The sequence below is a fragment of the Anser brachyrhynchus genome, assembly GCF_964034855.1.
Source record: "Anser brachyrhynchus genome assembly, chromosome: 1".
Classification (NCBI taxonomy): Eukaryota; Metazoa; Chordata; class Aves; order Anseriformes; family Anatidae; genus Anser; species Anser brachyrhynchus.
In genome coordinates this window covers 1,832,679-1,851,454 of record NC_137694.1, presented here as the reverse complement: position 1 = coordinate 1,851,454, position 18,776 = coordinate 1,832,679, and the positions used below count along the sequence as shown (strand labels likewise).

Below are 18,776 nucleotides of genomic sequence, written 5' to 3'. Positions count from 1 at the left end.
CAAGGAGGGAGAACGGAGGAGCAGAGTGTCTTGGATTATCCAAACTAATTTGCTTAATTTTCTCCTAAAAGGAATTAATTCTGCATGGTGCACAGGAGTTGGGAAATGCGTCACTTGAGGCTTACAGCAGCAGCTTGGCCAGCTAGGATATCTCATAAGCCTCGCTGAAGAGCTCTGAAACCTTTCACAAGTCGACTGTGTCACTTGGCGGAGTTCCTGTTGTGACCGTGAACCACAAGTATTATCTAGCTTAATGCTCGCTGACTACCTGGAATGCAAAGGCAATTTTCATGTCGTTTTATGGCACTTATTTTCCAGGTTTTTCAAGATGAAAATACTAGATATTTTTTTTATTTTTTTTAACGGCTCTGAATACTGATGGTGACACACACCCTAATCATGTGCAATTTATGGCCGAAGGTTTTATGGCATCATAAACGTCCAAGCTGCCTCGAATCCTCCAGATGACTACTTTCAAAGTACTGTAAGTGCTTAAATGAGCAACGTTGCCAAGTGTATAAAATTCTACAAAATAACTCGACGCTTTGAATCCTGAAAGAGATCGGTGTCAATGAAGCATGCTTTAATCTTCGCCTAATTAAGTCGGCTTGTTTGAGAACCACAGGTCCTTAATGCATGTGTTACTAATTCCCTGTCTAATCCAAAAAAATCTTTCCGAAAGAGCACAGTCCTAACAAGACAGACTCTCCATTTAGGTCAGTGTAGTCTCCACTCCTCCTTGCTGAGAGTGGGGAAGAGAAAACCTTGCAGGCAAAAGCCCTCCTTTGAGCAAAATCTTCTCTGGCCCTGAAGACGAGAAGCACAGAGCAAAGCTCAAATTTCACATTTCTCCTGGAGCATCACCAGCTTCTGGAAACGCAGTGAATCCATTTTGCAACCCCTGGCAGCACTTGCTAGCAGGTGGATGCTGCAGCATCAGTGGGACTCTCAGCGCTCACGAGATCCCACAGATACCGTGTGGGCACAGTCTTCAACCCTAATTTGTCTCTGACAAGCACTGGGCTGCCTGATTCAATCTTCAGCAGAGTAAACTGCCTCAGACACTACCGGGGACTTGGCCATAAAGTCAGGATGCGGCCCGAAGCAAGGCAGAGCTGGTGTCCTGACCTCCTGACAGTCAGGAGAGAGACTGTTTGTACCAACCAGTGTTGGGCTTAATGCCTGACTTTGAGATAATATTGTTATTTAGCACACTAAATCCACTTACGCTTATTAAAATTCCAAGCTCTGATGAGCGCATAAATGCACAAGCAGCGGTTATCAGGGCTGTGCAGCTGGTAAGTCTCATGCATAAGGCAGGGGAAAAAGGCATTGGGTGAGGCCAATGAAGACTCGTGCTCGCGTGCTGATTATTAGCAGATTAACGTACCCTTCCTGCCCTGTGCTTGCCCTCAGAGCTGCCTGAGATGAGAAGCTGGGGATTCCCTTGGGCATGATGTCTCCAGTCTGGTAGGCATACAGCAAAGCAAGGGAGGAATGTGTGAGAGGTAGATCTCGGCATTAGGAAGCGTTTTCTTCTTCTCCATCCCCATAATGAAACAAATGAACAAACTCCTGAGTCCTTCGTCAGTGACAGAGGACAGGAGGAGCAGCTGACTAGCCCCAGAGCCCACAGACACTGGAGAGGTCAAAAAAAAAAAAAAAAAAAGAGTGGAAATCTAACAACAAGGATTTCAAGAGGCATGAAAAGGATCTCCCAGCTGGACCGGCTTCTTAGCTTTCCTAAATTTTTGCACTAGGAGTCCTGTGGCCCACGAGAGGTTCTTCACCTCTTCTGAGCTGTGTCCCATGCTTTGAGGTTCCCCTTTGTCTTCCACTGTTAGCAGATCCCATGATTATTCTGGATGTAAGGACTTAAGTCCCTTCTAGAAAAGGGTAACGGGGACTCTGATTTTCAGTCCACTTCTCCCTGCTCTGTTCTACTCTTTCACCACCACCTGCCTTCTTTTTTTAACATGGTCTCCAGTGAACAGGTGAAATTCAGATTGGTGTCCACTGTTCTTCTATTGCCTTGAGCAGCAGTGGGAAGAGAGATGCTAACACCGTCCTGGGACCACTACAGCCCGGGTTGGTAATGCTGGATTTTGGTGCTGGTTAATAAGACTTCCAAAATGGCAGATAAGGCACAATGGGTGCAGAGCGGAGGCAGTCTGATTTCTGCCACGCTCATGCTGCGAAAAGATGGATGGAGACTTTATCTTGAGCATGTAACTGAAAGGCAAACACAGGTCAGCATGCTGGAGGTGGGTAACAAGCCAGATCAACTCTGCTTGAGCTCAGATTTTGGGGTGTGTTTCCCTCCCCATTGTGGCCACAGCTCAATCCAATTGTGACAGACTCATAACGAAGAGTGGCCTTCAAAAACCTTTATTTGCATTGGATACTCATCTGTAGTAATCTCACAAAACCCTCTTTTAGTGCCCGCTTATCTGTGTGGATCCTGCAAGTGTTCCTGGTCATCCAGATCCTACAAATCTCCTTGAAGACAGGGACCTTCCACCCCACCAAGGTGCACTCAGGCTCCATGGAAGACATCAAGGCCATGTCATAGATCTATGACAACATCACCACCTGCAACCTGCATAACCAGCATCACACTGGTACCTGCTGATGGGACATACGGTGTCCTCTTCCATTGTGTCCTCGTTTTAACAGGGCCTTCAGTATTGATTTCACCAAGAGAGTGCTGACTTCCCCTGGTGACCTATTCCTTGGATATGCTTTACCCCCATGACCTACACACCTATAGTTTCAGCAGACAAGGTCTGCCAAAAGCACCTTTCAGATCACTAACATCCGTGTTCTGAGTTCTCCAACCAGATGGAAGAAACATTTGATAAGTCCACTGCTCGCAGCCTGCTGTACTGAGGGGGAGGCAGTGCTCAGGGATGTGGCTGTGGCCACCGCAGAATGCAAAAAAAACAAACAAAACAAAAAAAAAGAGGTCCTGAAAGCCTGGGAGTTTTTCAAACCCAGGAGGACACACCAGTTTGTGGATGGCTGCTGCAGAAACCAGGGCTCATCTGAGCTGGCGAGGTCTCTAGGGCAGGAGACAGAGTTGTGGAGAGGGACTGGAAAGAAATTAAAGGATATGAGTGATGGAGATGAAGTATGCGAATGCCTATCGGTAACTATTAGCCAATATAAATGAAATACTGAGTGGGACAATACAATTTGCTAAACTGTTTAGGTTTGGACAAAAATGGAAACTTCACAGTTTTGTCATGTTAAGTCTACACTGGAATAGAATAAACAAAATTAATTCCTCTCACTTTGGCATAATATCAGTGCTGAGCCTGACTACTCTGGCATACTCTATCGAGAGTAAGCCTGGCGTATTGTGTATGCTTATTCTTCCTCCTATCCCAATGGCACATTTCAAAATAGAAGCACAACTTCTCTCTAAAACCTTCCAGTCTTTGCCTCGCATATGGTTATGTTTAACCCTTTGGCAGGCTGCTCTGTTCAGCTTACAGAAGGGGTATCTACTTTTCTGAATCAAGTTGCAGGTTTCACTTCAAAGTTAGGCTTGTTTTTTAGTACCTCTGAAGAATCCATTTCTGATTCATTACTAAAATACAGCCAAGGCAGTGAAATGCCTTGTGCATATGTGGGATTTTTAATGCGTTTCAAAGCATTTCATCCAACTGGTGCACAGAAGTTGAGATCAACCTGCGACTGAAATGAACATGATAAACTGTAAAAGGTCGTTCCAGCATAGCAGTCCGGAGTGCCAGCATTGTTAAAGGGAGATCTTTTTGCCAAAACTGTCTGGTCTAAAGGTAGACTTGGACCCCAGAGGAGATAAATCCAATTTCCAAGCAATGATAAACCATTACCTACTCCCTCTTCTGGGACCAGTTAGGGCTGCCACTCCATGAGAGAGACCCTGTCCCAACATAACAGCCACTTTTCACAGAGGGGAAGGGCTGAAATGAAGGTAGCTGAGATGTCACCCAAGTGGGACATGTCTCCTCATCTAAGTGTGTCTAAACTTTCACCCTGTGTCTTGCTCAAAACCCCACTTAACCTGGAGTGGGGTGGGACAAATCAGGCGGGTATCTGATAGCTTTTCAAGACAGAATTTGCTGTGTTTGCTAGCCAATGCCTGTCTAGCCAAGGCATCTGTTTTTCCCCAGCACTATCAGAATTTAAGACCGCGTTGTAAACAGTTTACACGGTGGTTTCACACTGGGACGCTGCAAACCTCAGCAAGGGACTGTGGCCTGTGAGATTCCAGTCTCCTCACACAAACAAGCAGGAGATGAAAATCCCACCTCCCTCCTTTGCCTGGTTTCATGATACTAAATAGGGTCCACACATTTAACTCTCGTTTTGTCAGGGGAAAGGGAAAACCCTGCAAAAGCCAGAGGAGAAAAGGGTCAGGGAGGCGGCTCTGTGAGGGGAGCCACTGCCCCGGCCCCATGCCCTCACCCTGGGTCACATCCCAGCTCACACCGCATTTAAACCACTTGTATGTGTATTTTGAGGGGATTTTGAGGGGGTGTCTGAGGCACGTTTTTTAGATCGCAGTTTATTTCCGAAGTTTATTTTTTCAGATTTGGGGGGGGGCGGGGGTTAAGGGGGGGGGAGAATTGTTTCTCCTCCATCATCCCAGCGATTTCTGCCTCCCTCCAATGAAAGGGACATTGCTACTCTCCCGGGGGCCGTGAGGCTTTTACTGGCTTTTACTTCACTGAGGAGAAATGAAGGATGAGGACGGGAGGAGAGGGGACACAGCGCTTGGTTTGGGGACCGGGGGCCGGCTCCGTGCCTCAGTTTCCCCTCCCCGCGCTCCTCCCTCAGCGCGGACACCAGGGGGCGCTGCGCTCAGCCCCTCCCGCCCCCTCTTAGTCCCGCCCCCTCGTCTCCTAGCAACGCCCGCCTCCCGCCTCTCTGATTGGCTGCCGCCGACACCGCCGCCATTTTCAAACCGCCGAGGCGCCGCCGGTACCGTCGCCGCCGCCGCCGCCATTTTGTGTCGGTCTGAAGCGGCGCGGCTGAGCCCCGTCGGGTCCCGTCCCCGTCCCTCTTTCCCCGGGTGGCACCATGGAGGCCGAGCCCACGGGCCTGAAACCTCCTCGGCGGAGACGGGGCAGGGCAAGTGCAGGGCCCCGCGCCAGCCGCTCGCCCCCGGCGGCCAGCACCCCCGGTGGGGCCGCGTCGTGCAGCCGGTAGGAGCCGCGATCCCTCCCCGTTCCCCCTCAGGGGCTGGAGCCCGCCCGTGGGTACTGTGAGGGGGGCATCTCCTCAGCCTGCTGGGGACTCTGTCCTTCAGGGCACTCCTCTGTTTTATGGGTAAATCCCCCCCGGCTATATGGGACCCCTGTCTCCTACCTCGTGAGGGGAATTTTGGGGGATCCGCTGCACTCCCACCGTATAAAATAGGGATATAAGGATGCTTTCTCCCCTCCTGCTGGCTTTTTGTCCTGTCTTATAAAGTGATCAGGGTTTAGGGGGTCCCTGAGTGTCCTGTAATTGGGCATGGGGTATCCCAGTGCCACATCTTATACTGTAAAGTGTTGGGGGGGATGAGGCGTTCCTCAGGTCGTAACTGATTTCCTTGCCTGTTCCTGACCCATCAGAGGGGTGGCTGGTCTTATTTCCGTCCTTGTGTCCCAAACTGACCCTAGGCTTCCGTGAGGAAGTCCTTCTCCTCTCCCTATTTTTAGGGGGGGGTGTCTGGGGGGCTGCCTCCAGCACCTACACATCCCTCTGGGAGCAGGAAGAGAGGGTCCTTGCTTCTCTTCAGGGTGGGCTTTGGTGCGGTTTGGAGGTGGGATTTCTTTTCCCTCTCCCATTTCTCTTGTCGCACAGCCCTGTGTCAGGGGATTGAGCTCCCCCTGCACCTCTCTGTCACCCGTTTCATGTGCTGAGTCCTGTAGGGCTGTAGCTGGGGGCAGTGGGAGTTGTTAAGGACGATGGAGCTTGCAGCTGCTGTGTGGGGTCTGGGCTCTCTGAGAAGGGTTGGAGTGGGACAGGACCCCTTGGCCATCACCAGCATCCTTGAAGGGCTTGGCCAAGCATCCAGGATCCCCTCAGGCCGTAACACTGGATTCACTCCCTCCCCTGGGGATGGGGGACTCAGTGTTAGCCCTGGCTTTTAGTCTGATTTTTAAATCCCTCTGTGTGTCATCTATTACTGTTATTTCGATGCGTTGGACTTGGGAGACCTTTCTCAAGACCACCCTGTGGAAGAAACCATTATGTCATAAACTAACCAAAGATCAGCTTATCTGTGTTGACCCGGGTGACCCAACTCCTGCTGACTCGTATCTAGATAAACCCAGGGGGAGCAGCAGAGATTTCTGCTTTTTATTACCCTCGAGGTTAGGAAATGACTTCTCCAGGTATGCAGGTGATGGAGAAAGCACACTGCTATCAGGGCAGTCCCAGCTCTAGAGGCTGTGATCAGGGTCCTTCCTTTGCTGCCCTGGTTATTTGTGCCCACTGTGGGACTCCAGCCCTTTGCATCCAAGCCTGGCACCTGCTTTTTGCCCCGTCTGTGCGGGAATAACGAGAAAGGCAACCTGGGCAGCCCCTTGTTTGAAACCTGTTGAAATTCCTCACAGGCCAGAATGGATATTCTCTATTAAGTGACTTAAAATGAAAGCGAGGTGAATGTTGGTGAGCTCGGTTTTCATATTGGCTAGTTTTAGTAACCATTGGGTGTTCTGGATGGCAGAACACTTCAATGAACTTTAAAAATAAATGCTTTTTGTAGAAATATGCTGCATTATCGTCGTGATGATCAAATTGTAGCTCCGTAATTACTGCACTTGAGAAGTGTAGAGTAATTGAAGGCTTCAGTGTCTCGGTGAGGTGATGAAACGCACCAGCTTGGTTTCTGGGATGGTCAGTCGTGCATTCCTCTTTGAGGCTCGTCTGTGTGGAGAGGCCCAGAGAGATTGCAGTGAAGCTGGGGAAGGATTTCATGCAGAGAAGACCTTCATTGGATTAAACCCTTCGTCCTGAGAGTCTCTCACAAGCAAGATGATGCCAGCTCAGCACCTAGAACATGGTCCTGAGATGTGTGTAGAGCAATTCAAGAAGTTGCTGGCCTGAGAATGATAGGGAGGTTTAGCCAGAAGGGACTTTGGGAGGCCTCCAGTCCAGCCCTTGCTTAAAAGATGGCCAACTTCAAATTTAGGTCAGGTTGCTCAGGTGCGTTTCAGAAACCTCCAAGGGCAGATGTCTCCACCTGTGGGGGTCTGTGTTCCACAGTTTGACCACCCGTTCGTAGTGCAAAACCACTTTTTCTTACATCTAATGTTTTCTTTTTATTGCTGGTGCTTGTGCTTGTTGCCTCTTTCTGTTCTGTTGTGCGTTTCTGCTCCTTCTTGCTGCCCCCTTTTTAGATGGCTGTAGGCAGCAGTTGGATCCCCCTTTGCCTTCTCTTCCTCAGGCTGAGCAAATCCTTGTCTCTCCCCATTCTTCCTGTGTTCCAGCCCCACCACCAGCTTGGTGCCCTTGCCTGGGTGCACCAGTTGGTGGTGGTTCCTGTACTGGGAGGCCCAAAGCTGGACCCAGTATCCCGATGGAGTCTCACGAGTACTGACTGTTAGCCCTTGACCTTCTTGCAGTGGTTTCACCACCTGAGTAATGGAGAAGAGGCCACCTTGCCGCAAACCACTTGTAACATTTAACTTGTTTAATCCCCTCCACTCTGGAGAGCTGGCAAACTACAACAGAGGGAGAGAATAAGCATCCGGAAGCAGGTTTCTTTGTTTGTTTTTTTAACCACTTTAACCAGATGCACAAAAATGTCTTATTTCTGAGTGGTCCTGCTGCAGGACTCGATCCCAGAGCTTGAAGCCAGTCTGACCTTGCAAGGTTGGTATAGGTTAGTGGGTGATTTTCCCCCTCCTGGCTGTGACTGCACCTATCCACCTGCTGCAGCCAGCGTGGGCACCTTGGGGCCCTTCTGGATGGAAATGCCACGAGCTGGGGCGCTGAATGCTGCTGGGTCCCTGGGAAAACCCTACTGAGCGCTTCAGCAAAGGCCCCTGCTCCCCAGGCAGGTGCTTCTACACTAGAATTTAATTCTATTTAAACGTATGCACGATGGATTACCTCTCCCCCAGCTGATTTGCCGCAACACTTGCAAGTGCGTGCACACCCAGGCATGAAAAAGCTCTTTGTCTCCAGCCCTGTAACCTGACCGTGGAGGAGGAGTCCCCTGCCCACCAGGCTGATTTTAGTCAAATATCTCTCCAGGCACAAACAGCTCCAGTTGCGGGCCTGGGGCCTCTGACTGAAAGCCTGTGAATGCACGAAATACATTCCTCAGTGTTTGGGGGCGAGGTAATATCCTTTATTAGACGTGTCCCCTCGGACATGCTGCCTTGCTTTTGTACCCTTAGACCCTCACAGCTATGACATTCCGCAGCAGTCTCAAACTGGCTCAGTTTGGTTTTTTTTAAGTAGCAGTTTACCTTTTTTAGAAAGCAAGTTTTGCTTCTGTGACGCCAAAGAATTGCTAACCCTCCCGAAAGAGGGGTATACGGCCAGGGAGGTGTGAAGGGTGCAGCTTGGACAGTATTTGGAGCCGGCCGCTTGTCTGTGTGATCTCAGAGCTGTGCCTAAAAAGGGAGGAGACAGTTGGTAGCATGCTAGACAGTGACTTCATGCAACTGGGAATATTTCTAAGAGCTCTGACCTGGGGTCTGCTTTAACGTCTTATTTTCCCTTTGTATCTTTCCCCCCTCAGCAGTACCACTGTAGCTGTTGCATGATGATGTGAATCACGTTTAAAATACGATCAGAAGAGGTAATTTCTCTGAGCAGACACAGAGAAATTACAAGTGTGCCCAGAGCAGTCCCGAGGTGGGAGAGAAGGATGGATTTACCAGGAAGACTTTTGCTCTGCTGGCAGCTGGTTTCTGACCCGGAATTAGGGGCAGTGTTGCTCTGAACCTCATGTCCCTGGCTTTGGTAGCTAGAAAGTGGCAAAGAAACTGCAGGTAGGCTTCTGGGATGGGTAAAAGAAACCTTGTTTGGGGTTTTGTTTGCTTTGTAATCTTGTTCCCAGCTTCACATGTCTAGTGTTGGGGTGAATCCAGGTGAGGCTGACAGCTCAGGGGCATGTTACCTCTGCTGAGGTAACACAAATAAAGCAGCGAGTCCTCTCTCCTGCCCCAGACGCGCTATCTAAGCCCAGCTTGCATCTCGCATGCACCTCCTGCCAAGCTGCAGGAGGCTGGCACTGGGAAGGAACAGCTCGCAGCAGGGTTGGCCCAGCAGCCTGCAGGACGAGACACATACCTCCCACCCCAGGCAAGCCCGGGAAATTTTCTTGTCCTTTGTCCAGAGTCTAACTGTTCCGATACCCAGAAATAGTCTGCAGCCTTCATACTGCAAAAGCAGCCAGAGGTGGTCGTGCAGGGCTGAAATTCAGCTGTGAGGGCAGATGGACTGTCACATCAGCTAGCTCCAGCTGTACCTCACACTCCCCTTCTTTAGAGTCTGCGTCTTGTGCTCTGGTGCCGCAGCTCTTCGATGATGATCCTGCGATTCTCATGCAGTGTTGTGCCTGTCCCGGGGTCCCAGAGCTACAAAGACGGTGCAGTTCTGAGCAAGTGTCAGTGCTGTGTCACTTTGAGACAAGCTATCTGCAGCGGGGAGGGAGGACTCGGGTATTCATGCACTCGTAAACATTGTAATCGCACCCATCAGTCCTCAGTAGTTATTCAAATGGCATTAATCTCAATTAACTGGCTGACTTGGGATGGAAGGATTAAAGAAACGTGTTTTTATGTGGCTCGCGTTAGTGTGGAAGATGGCAAAGATGCTCGGTTGTGTGGACACGGGTGGTGTCACGTGAAGCCCTTGAGGTCTGAAGCAGGCTGGATGGTGTTGGGTGGAGAAAGCCAGGACAAACAGCTGCTGCCCAGCGAGATGAGCGGAGGAGGCTGACAAAGGAGCTTGGCAGAGCAGCAGCAGGTGCCGGAGGAGACTGACAGCATCAGTCTGTGTTTTCCCATCGATGCCTTGGCTGTGAACTCCTGCCAGAGGGGTGGAGGGGGCCTGGATTCCCCAGACCAACTCCATTCCTGCCGCTTTCCTTGCAGCGGTCCCACTCGCGCTGTGGCTGCAGGGTGAGCTGCCTGGTTGAGTTTTATATCGAACCAGCACCCGGAAAAGCAAAGCTTTGCATTCAGTCAGTGGCTAAACCATTTTTCCCTGTGGTCGTGGGGTTGGTGAATTCAATTTGCAGGGATCTGGCCGGGAAAAGGACAGATTTTCTTGGTGGCAGCCTGCGGTCACGCTGGAGAGGTGCTGTGCAGAGCAGGATCCTTCGCCGCAGCCCCCGTGGGAGGTTTGTCAGGAGGAGGCTTCCCAGCAGAGGTGGCAGCAAAGAATCTCCTTATCCACACAGAAGGATGGGGTTTAGAGACAGCTGAAGAGAGTCCTTCCCTGACGATGTTTACATATTTAAAAAAAGCTCTTTAAATCCTCTGTGATCACCCACTTGTTGTGCACGGTTTACTGCAAGCTCTTCGCTTGGCTTGTATTTATTCACTGCGCGCACAGAGCCCATTGCAAGGCAGTCGTTTGTTGGCCTGTGACCTAACGCTCCGTGGAAGGCGACGTGGTTTTGATGGCGATACCTCTTTCCTTTCTTCTCCCTAATTATGGCTTTTCTGCAATGAGTGTTCGCTTGCTCTTGATCTCTGTTGTGATTAAAGCCTGTATTCCATCAGACTTTCTTGGACTGGTAAAAACAATAATGAAGAGCGCAAACCTACACTGTTCCTTACTATTATCACTTCAAAGTTAGCACAAGTGGAAACTTTTGCTCCACTGAAGAAGGTAGTTATTAAAATGCATCACTTGAGCGTAATTGGAAGCTACAGCGCAGCTTTCAGAAAATGTCTAGAGGCTCTCATGTTACCACTGTTTTACTCCAAAAGCAGGCCGTGTCTGGGTTTGAGCGCGTTCAAGGCACGGTATGCAAATATGCATCCACTTCAGTCGCTTGTGCTGCCACGGGCCCGAAATGCAGAGTTCACGGGAGACGGGTGACGCTGCGGGAGCACAGACACCCGAACCGTGTCCAGGCCTCAGCCTGAAGTGGCTTTAAGAGAATGCTGGTACTTGGATGGCAGTACACAAAAAACCAACCAGGATGGTTTTTTTTTTAAGGCTTAAGGTTTTGCTTGTGTGTACTTTGCTTGTTTTTCTTTTCAGCTCTTCTTTTTGCAAGAACTTCACAACATTTCAGCAGCTGGAAGAGGGCTAGGAAGAAAGTACCTCAAAAACTGAGAGGCATTTATATATATATGTGTGTATATATTTATATACACGTTTATAGTGTATTTTAGTTACTAACTGGTTTCTTCATGTGTAGGCTGTTGTTTGTTTTTTTCAGTGAAATATCTAGTAGCTTTTTATAGTCATTTTCATCTTTCCCTGTGCTCAGAGTGTCTGAAGACTTATTAAAATCCATTATAGTGTTCTTGCAGCAAACCTGAATGAAAGCCTGACCCTACTGGACACCTACTAACACCTGCTGGTGCAAGGGAACTGTCTTATAGCTGGTGTTTTCCTGCAAGGAACAAAGAAGGTGTGAGCACACCTGACTAGTCACAGCTCTGGAGAATTGTTCCCTTTTGGTAGGACACGCTAAACATATTAAAGCGCGGGCAGAATGAGTAAAACAAGGTGAAGTTCACCCTTTGTGCACTTTGAGTGGCCTCTACATAAATATCTGGGAAATGCTGATAGCACCTGTGGAGCTATCCACGGTGTGCTCAGTGCAGCTCAGTGCCTGGGTGCTTGGAGGTGCTGGAAATGAAGGAAGTTTCCTAAAACTTGCTTTTTCTAAAACGCGGCGCTGCTGCTTTCCCAAACTCCGTGGCAAATGCCACCAGGCAGTTATTAAAACCGAGGGCAGCTTTCAGCACTCAGCTTCCCTTTATGTGAACGTTGATTGGGAGCAACACCAGTCTCTTAATTCTCTTAATTACTATGTGCTGATGATAGCCTGACTCGTTATTGTCTTGTAAAACAGAAGTCATGCTGCACTTACCAAATAATTATCTTTACTCACAAATGATTATCCTCAGCATCCATTTGCTTAATCCTAGCTATTAGTGCTGCAATTAATATTTTCAGGGCAAGCTCATCGCAGATGCCTTGCAGAAGGCACCCATCAGATAAGTAGCTCGCGGTGGAGGAAGATGAAACGTTTTGGCCGAGCCCAGCCAGCTTCAGGCCTGTGAGTCAAAAGATAAGGCTAGCATCTCTCCTGTCAACGTGGCCCCTTGATGATAATGATCCCTTCGGTGCCTTGGCACCCAGTGAAACGATGTTTCCATGTGCTGAAGGTACTTCTTCTACCATAAGGGATGTTCTTAACTCTACGTATCTCTTCTAGCCTTAGTGTAGGCAAAGGTTGGTGTGAGCCCACAGCAGTGGCATGGTTTGGTGGGACGGACAGAAGACCTCACTCTTCTGGTTCTTTCTTACATGTAGGTGCAGTTTTTCTTAAGAAAAAAAAAAAAAGAAACACTTTATCACATGCATTTGCAGCAGAGATAAGGATCCCTTTCCTGGTATCACAGTCTGTCATTTTGGAAAGAGCACTTTAACAATCTTTCACACCAATTTTGTGTGTGGATAGGAATACAACAGGGGCATCGTTCTCTGCAACTGCACGCAGCAATGCAGTGGAGCCTACAAAATGTCTGCTTCGTGCCTTCTCGCTGCAGACTGCACACGTTTAACAGCTGCTGGTTGTGATGGTTGATCTGAAATATGCTTTGGAAAGAAGAGATGAAAATCAGTGGCACAGTTGGTCTCAGTAAAATGTAAAGAGCTTTATGAAACAAGTAGTGCTGCTTCTGCAGGGAGAGGCTGAGAAAAATAAACTAATTCTTACAGTCCTGCTGATCTGGACAGGGGAGGATGGACTCCAAACAAGGAGAATAATTTTACTGAATTCTTACAAATGAGACGCAACGCAGGCATCTTCCTCGGTTATCTTATGTTGAGGAGGAGACTCTGCGTGTCTTGGCTGCATCCTGTGGGCGCTCTGGTGCATCAGAGGAGACTGAGACAACATAAAGATGGTCTTTACTTTACATAAAGTCAGGGAAAGTGTTAAATCAGCGATAAAGGCCTGGTATATCCAAACAGTGAGCAGAGTTTAGCTGTTGGGGAAGGCTCTATCTGTTTCCCCAAAGACTTTTTTTTTGCAAGAACAAGAAGATTTTGACATGTTCAAGCATGAGGTCCAAGTCATACCAAAGTCATCTCGTCTCCTGACTTGTAATCTCCTCACCTCCAGAAATGTAGCAGGCCTTGTACTCGCATCTCCGGTGGGTGAGAAGGGATTGTAAGAACTTGAGCCCTAACCAGAATGAGGAGCCAGTGCTTCAGACCAACATCCTGGTGCTTTGGTGCTTTCTGTGGTGCCAAGCAGATGTAAAATCAACATAGACTCAGGGTGTAGCTCCTTCCCTGACTACTCTAGCTTCACACAAAAGCCTTGAAACCGCTGAGCTTCAAATATTCCACCAGCTCCCATTGCTTGCCCTTCCCTCTTGGGAAGTTTAAACTTCCAGTTTTGTTTCCAGAGTTCAAGAGCTCAGATTGAAAAGAACTGGCAAGTTGGTTTGGCTTGAGAAAGCATTTTCTAAATCGAAGTAGCAACGGAAAAGGCAAAAACTGCCTGCAAAATCCTTTCCTGCCCAGGTGGACCCATGAAGCTTCTGATTATCGAGTCACCTGGCATTCATTTTCACATGCTGGCATGCAGATTTCCACGTGGCAGCCAGCAAACCTCATGTTCTTGTTGGTGAAATCTCCAAGCCTGCCGTAGGACCAGCAGGGATCAACGCTTGCCACAGGTGGTGCTCCCTCCCTGCATATTTAGCAAATTGCTGAGGGGGGTGAGGAAAACTGTCAGCCTCGAAGCCCTTCTGCTTCTCCGCAGAAATGGGATGTGAGGGAGTTTAATGCAGTGCTGGGCATGTCACGTAGGGGCAGGATTGTTGTTAACCTACGAAATTGCCTGTCATGTGGATAGGCAAGCTTGTACGGGCTGAAGAAGAGGCGTTCATGTGTCTGAGAGGAGGAGACAGCTCTGCTGTCCCGTTAACAGAATTTATGGGACATCTTCAGCTTCCACTGTCAGGTCGAGCTTCCAAATGTCAGAGCTGTGCGCTCCTTCAGGGGTTTGCATCGTTCCCTTTCCTACTGAGCGAGTGCTGCTCTTCAGTTTGGCATCACAGCAGATGTCAAGGCTTCCGGTTTCTGTTATAACACAAAGCTTTTGCTTAATTACTTCTGGTTTCAATTTTCTGGGTGGTAAAACCCTGCCCGTTAGTATTAAAATGTTTCTTCTTCCTCAGCGCTGAAGTTTTGAGAACCACAGATATGTGGAAGGATGTGAACAAACGTCTTGGACCATTTTTGAGAAGCGCCAACGTAGAAGTCCTGCACTTGCTGAAGTCCCCTTCGGCTTTTCAGAAGTAATAAATCTGCCAAGCTGTTCCCATTCACAGGAGCAGTTTCTTTTATTGCAATAAGACAAGAGAAATATAATTATTGACATCAGAAGTACGGAGACGTGGTTTAGACTGCTTTAGTGTGCATGTTTAGTGGTTGCAGCCCGTGAATCTTTCTGTAGGAAGACGATCATTGTTTGAATTAGTGCTTGCTCATTAACTTAATTTTATAAACGCGGGATTCCCAAATAGGGGCTCGTCTTTGCTGGAGGCTTGGAGGAAGGCAGCTGGGGCTATCTGATTTTAAAGTGTGCGTGTAAATATTTTTATGTAACAATGAATGTAGATATTTTATATAAAAATATATTTTATATGGAAGTGGTGTCTTTTGGTGGTTGTACAGGATGTTGCTGTTTGTGGCAGTAAGCAAACAGCTCGGGAACCTCTGAAAGTACCTGAACTAGGCCAGCTGGTGAAAGCTTAGGTTTTAAAGCTGGGGTGGACCTGGAATCAGCCAACTTCTTCTGGACCTTATTGTGCTCAGGAGTTGTCTTTGCTGTTTGGTTTCTCTACTTTGGGAATACTTAGTGGGCTTTTCAGCAGTGCTTTTCTTCTTAAATCTTAGTGCTTTTTTTTAAAGCAGTGTGCAGATAAATATACGACCTCGCTGAAGCTGATGGCAAAATTCCTGGTAAATTCCCGGATTTTACCCTATTACAGGATTTTACCCTAGAGTGCTTCGTCCAACGGATTCATTTCAAGTGCCAGTCCATTTGCAAGTCACAGTAACTTCGCATCTTGGCTGACTCGCAAGGATTTCCTCTCTGGATACTGGAAAAACTTCATCCTTACCATTAATGCTTGTTTTCTAGCTCTGTTATCAGTTGGCTGAAGATGCTTCTTGTCTTCATTTTTTCCCCTTCCTCCCTTCTCTTCCTTTCCTGTCAGATCTGCCAGCATGTTTTATGCTTTCGTTTCTGCATCAGCTTTGAATCCGCTATCATCTGCGTGCTTGCTCTGAAGAAACAGCAGGAAACACGGGGTTTCTGGTGAATGTCAAACCCCTGCAGCAATGAAACTTAAAGGAAAATTTCAAAATGCCTGAGAAAGGAAAGCAGTGATAAGGCAGCCCTGAGAATAATTTGTGGAAGGAAGAACTCTTCCCAGAAAGGAATGTGATAGCAAGAAATGAACAGACTGGGAAGTAGCGGGGGGAGAGAAATAAAATCATTTCATGAAACTTTCCCTAAAAAATAATTCATGAGGAGGGAACTCCTGGTGATGCTGCTGCTGAGGTAAAGCAGTTAGCGAGGATCAAAAAGCCTTTTTCCCCCCATTATAAATCAGTGGAATGAAGATTAGACAGTACTTAAAAATTCATATGGACAGTTCCTGGGGATCCTGATGAAATTTCATCACTTGTCTTCCTTTTATACTGGTAATGCTTGTCTGCTTTTTGAGAGCTGAAATAAGCATTCAGAATATGCCAAATCCTTATTTGAATTTCAAAACTCTGCACTCAAGTAACAGGTAGTCGTGTTTGCAGTGGAGCTGTTCCTGAAGATAGTGTATTTTACACAGTGTGGGTCCCTACTTAGTGTCCGTAAGGCGAAGCTGGTGCCTTTACTGCTGTAATCGAAGGGTCTTCTAAAAACCTGACATGTAAGTGAATGCAGGAATTACTTCATCGGCTACATCAAGCTACAGGCAGCTCCATGCTAAAGCGGAGTTGTAAAATACTGCGGATTAGGAAATAATCCTTCATGCAGTGGAGAGCCATGGAGAAGCGAGCCTTTGGTAAATGTGGTGGGAGAAGAAAGCTGACGCTTTGTGCTGGTCCTCGCAGCCACGCGTGGGCAGCAGTTTGAGTGTGACTTTGTCACCTCCTGGCAAGCCCTGAACACAAAGGCTGCAGGCGTGAGTTCAGGAATGAGATTGGTCTTCCAAACTAAACCCTGACGCACCATTAGCATACTCAGCGAGCTGGAGAAAACAGCAGGTGATGGTTTGGGACTTGCTTCCAAATAGCGTTTTAAATGGTCTTTAACTTCGTCCTCCTAGCTGCACATCTTCTTTGCTTCCCGGCTTTTGTACTCAGCAGGGCAAATTTCAGCAGTCCCTGGAAAGCGGCCACAATTTCACGTTGTATCGACTTGCCTGAACATTTACCTTGTACTTCTAACCATTTAAGCTTTGCAGCTTTGTTGATTCAGTCGTACCTCCTCCCTTTGCTGTGAGAAGCGTAAAGCGCTCTGCAGTGTCTGCGCGCCAGGAATTGCAGGCTGTCAGCAAATCTGTTCAACGCCGCGGTGCCGTGGGGCTGGTGGTCCCCCAGTTACCACATCCTGGTGAGAGGGGAAGTACCTTATTACATGTTTAACATAATTGCGAGCAATTGTCTGACCAAACCTTCAACTTTACCTGCAAATGGTCAGGAAGACAGGCTTGATCACAGGCCTTGGCTTCCTGGTGCCTTGCCCTCCTCAGGCAATTTCATTTAGGGTTACTTTGAAGTCTTCCCAGAAATTAAGGCTGGGACGGACACCCTCCCAGCAGCCTTTTAAGAGGGAGGGAAAAGGCACAGATTATTTCAGGCCTGTCAGATGCTTGGATGGGTTCCAGGTGGACAAGACGATTTTTGTTCCTTGCGCAGGACCCCGTGCTTGTCAACAACTTCTCCAAAAGAGGCATTTACCCCCGCGAGCAGGGGTGTAAAGCACGTCTGTGCAGCCACGGTCTTGCAGGCTTCGTGTTGCAACCCTCATCCCTGCCCTATTTGGATGCTTTGCTGCTCACCTTTATTCTCGATGTTTGTTTTGGTGAAGCCGTAGCAAACAGACACCAAAAAAGGCTCGAAGCTAGTACCATGATTAGAATTGCAAATCTGGGGCGGCCCTGCCTCGTGTGGAGGAGGAACAACAACCTTGGCTAAAGTTTCCCTGCATGTTTTAGCAAGTCGTTCCAGGGACTGGCAGCGAAGTCGCATGGCTTATTTTGGAGCTGGCCTGTGCTTGGATGTCTTTTTATCCCCACCTCCGTGGCTGAGGCAGTTCAGGGTGTAGAAAGTGGGGAGAGAGATTTAAAAAGAAAAATGTGTGGAGTTTGAGTCTGGGGAAGGGAGGCAAGGTCTGTTGGGAAGGGCATAAGCCAATAAACCAGCTCACCCGCTGCTGGGGGGCCTGGGCCCTCCTGGGCTGCCATCCCAGAGGCAGCTGAGCACCATTTGCATCCCACCGATGCTGTGCAGTGTACGTTCTCTTCTCCGCCAGCAGCTTTCTTCTTGCTCTGTTGTCCTCCTGTGTTGGAGCACACACGGGAAATGTCCTAGTATAAAAGCAGGGACTCCAGAACCGCTGCAAATGCTGCTTCAGGCAGAGCTTTCTTACTCCTTTTTCAGTCTCTTCAAGAACTGTCAAGCACGCAATGAAATCCTCTTCCTCTAGGTGTCACCTCTGGATCGGGAAACAGATCTTCTCTCTTCACTCTCACCCCAAGGCACAACCCGAGTGTTTAAACTGGGGCTTAATATTTACAATAAATTGACCGGCTGGGCTACATTTGGAATTAATTTAACTTCACTGAGTCCAATGGTTAGTGCTTCCCCACCCAGGATAAAGGGAAGTAATTTCTTGACTACTACCGATTAGTGTCCTTTTTCCATTCCCCGCACAATTAATAATCTTTCATGACATGCTGTCTGCTGACCGTGTCCTTTTCCTAAACCACTTGAGCTCGGTGAGCTCTAAAATGACTCGGGGGGAGGAAAGCGAGCGGGGAACCAAAGCACGTGAAGCCAGTTGGGCACGTGGGTGGTCTGGAGCAGGAACACAGCAGGGCTGGGAGCGTTCATCACCTGTCTCTTCACTTAAAAGCTCTTCTGTGAAGTTGCCTGGGTGGTTCCGGGTTTGTTGCTGACAGCCCAGGATATGTTAGTCTCAGCATCAGAGAGACCACAGAAGTCTGTTGCATAGGGTTAAGCTCATTTCCCACCCACACACGCATAAAGAAAGGTCTTAAGACTCTGTAACTGCTTCTGTATCAGTTTAAACCTCTAGCTGCGAGGTTTCCCAGCGAGCCGAAGTGATTGAATTTCCACGTTTATGGTTTTTCACGGCAGTTGTGTTCGTGAGTCCCTGAAACTGGCTGGAAAACATCACCCAGAGCACCGTGAAGCGTTCGCTAATTAGCGGCCCGTACTCAAAGTCCTCCACGACTGTTGTTTGCATTAGTTTTGTGGGACTTTGCACTTCATACGGCGATCTTCCGAAAGCTCCGCAGCGGGTCTGAGCAGCTGATGTTGTT

At 48.4% G+C, this 18,776-nt stretch overlaps 1 protein-coding gene and 1 long non-coding RNA gene across 3 annotated transcripts in view; both read left to right on the top strand.

Annotated features, from left to right (window-relative positions):
* Window positions 1–4,712: 4,712 nt before the first annotated feature.
* NET1 (neuroepithelial cell transforming 1) overlaps window positions 4,713–18,776 on the top strand; it is a 50,286-nt gene continuing 36,222 nt past the window's right edge. The window contains exon 1 of one of the 2 annotated variants that reach the window (XM_080570223.1): window positions 4,713–5,245. In XM_080570223.1, the coding sequence (XP_080426349.1) occupies window positions 4,728–5,245 (518 nt within the window). In that variant the 5' untranslated portion in view covers window positions 4,713–4,727. The remainder of the gene's footprint in view (window positions 5,246–18,776) is intronic. The other variant, XM_080570224.1, reaches the window with a different exon arrangement.
* Window positions 5,252–17,524, top strand: LOC308183829. Its single transcript, XR_013942506.1, has 2 exons — window positions 5,252–13,874; window positions 14,379–17,524. It is a non-coding gene; the product is annotated as an uncharacterized lncRNA (long non-coding RNA).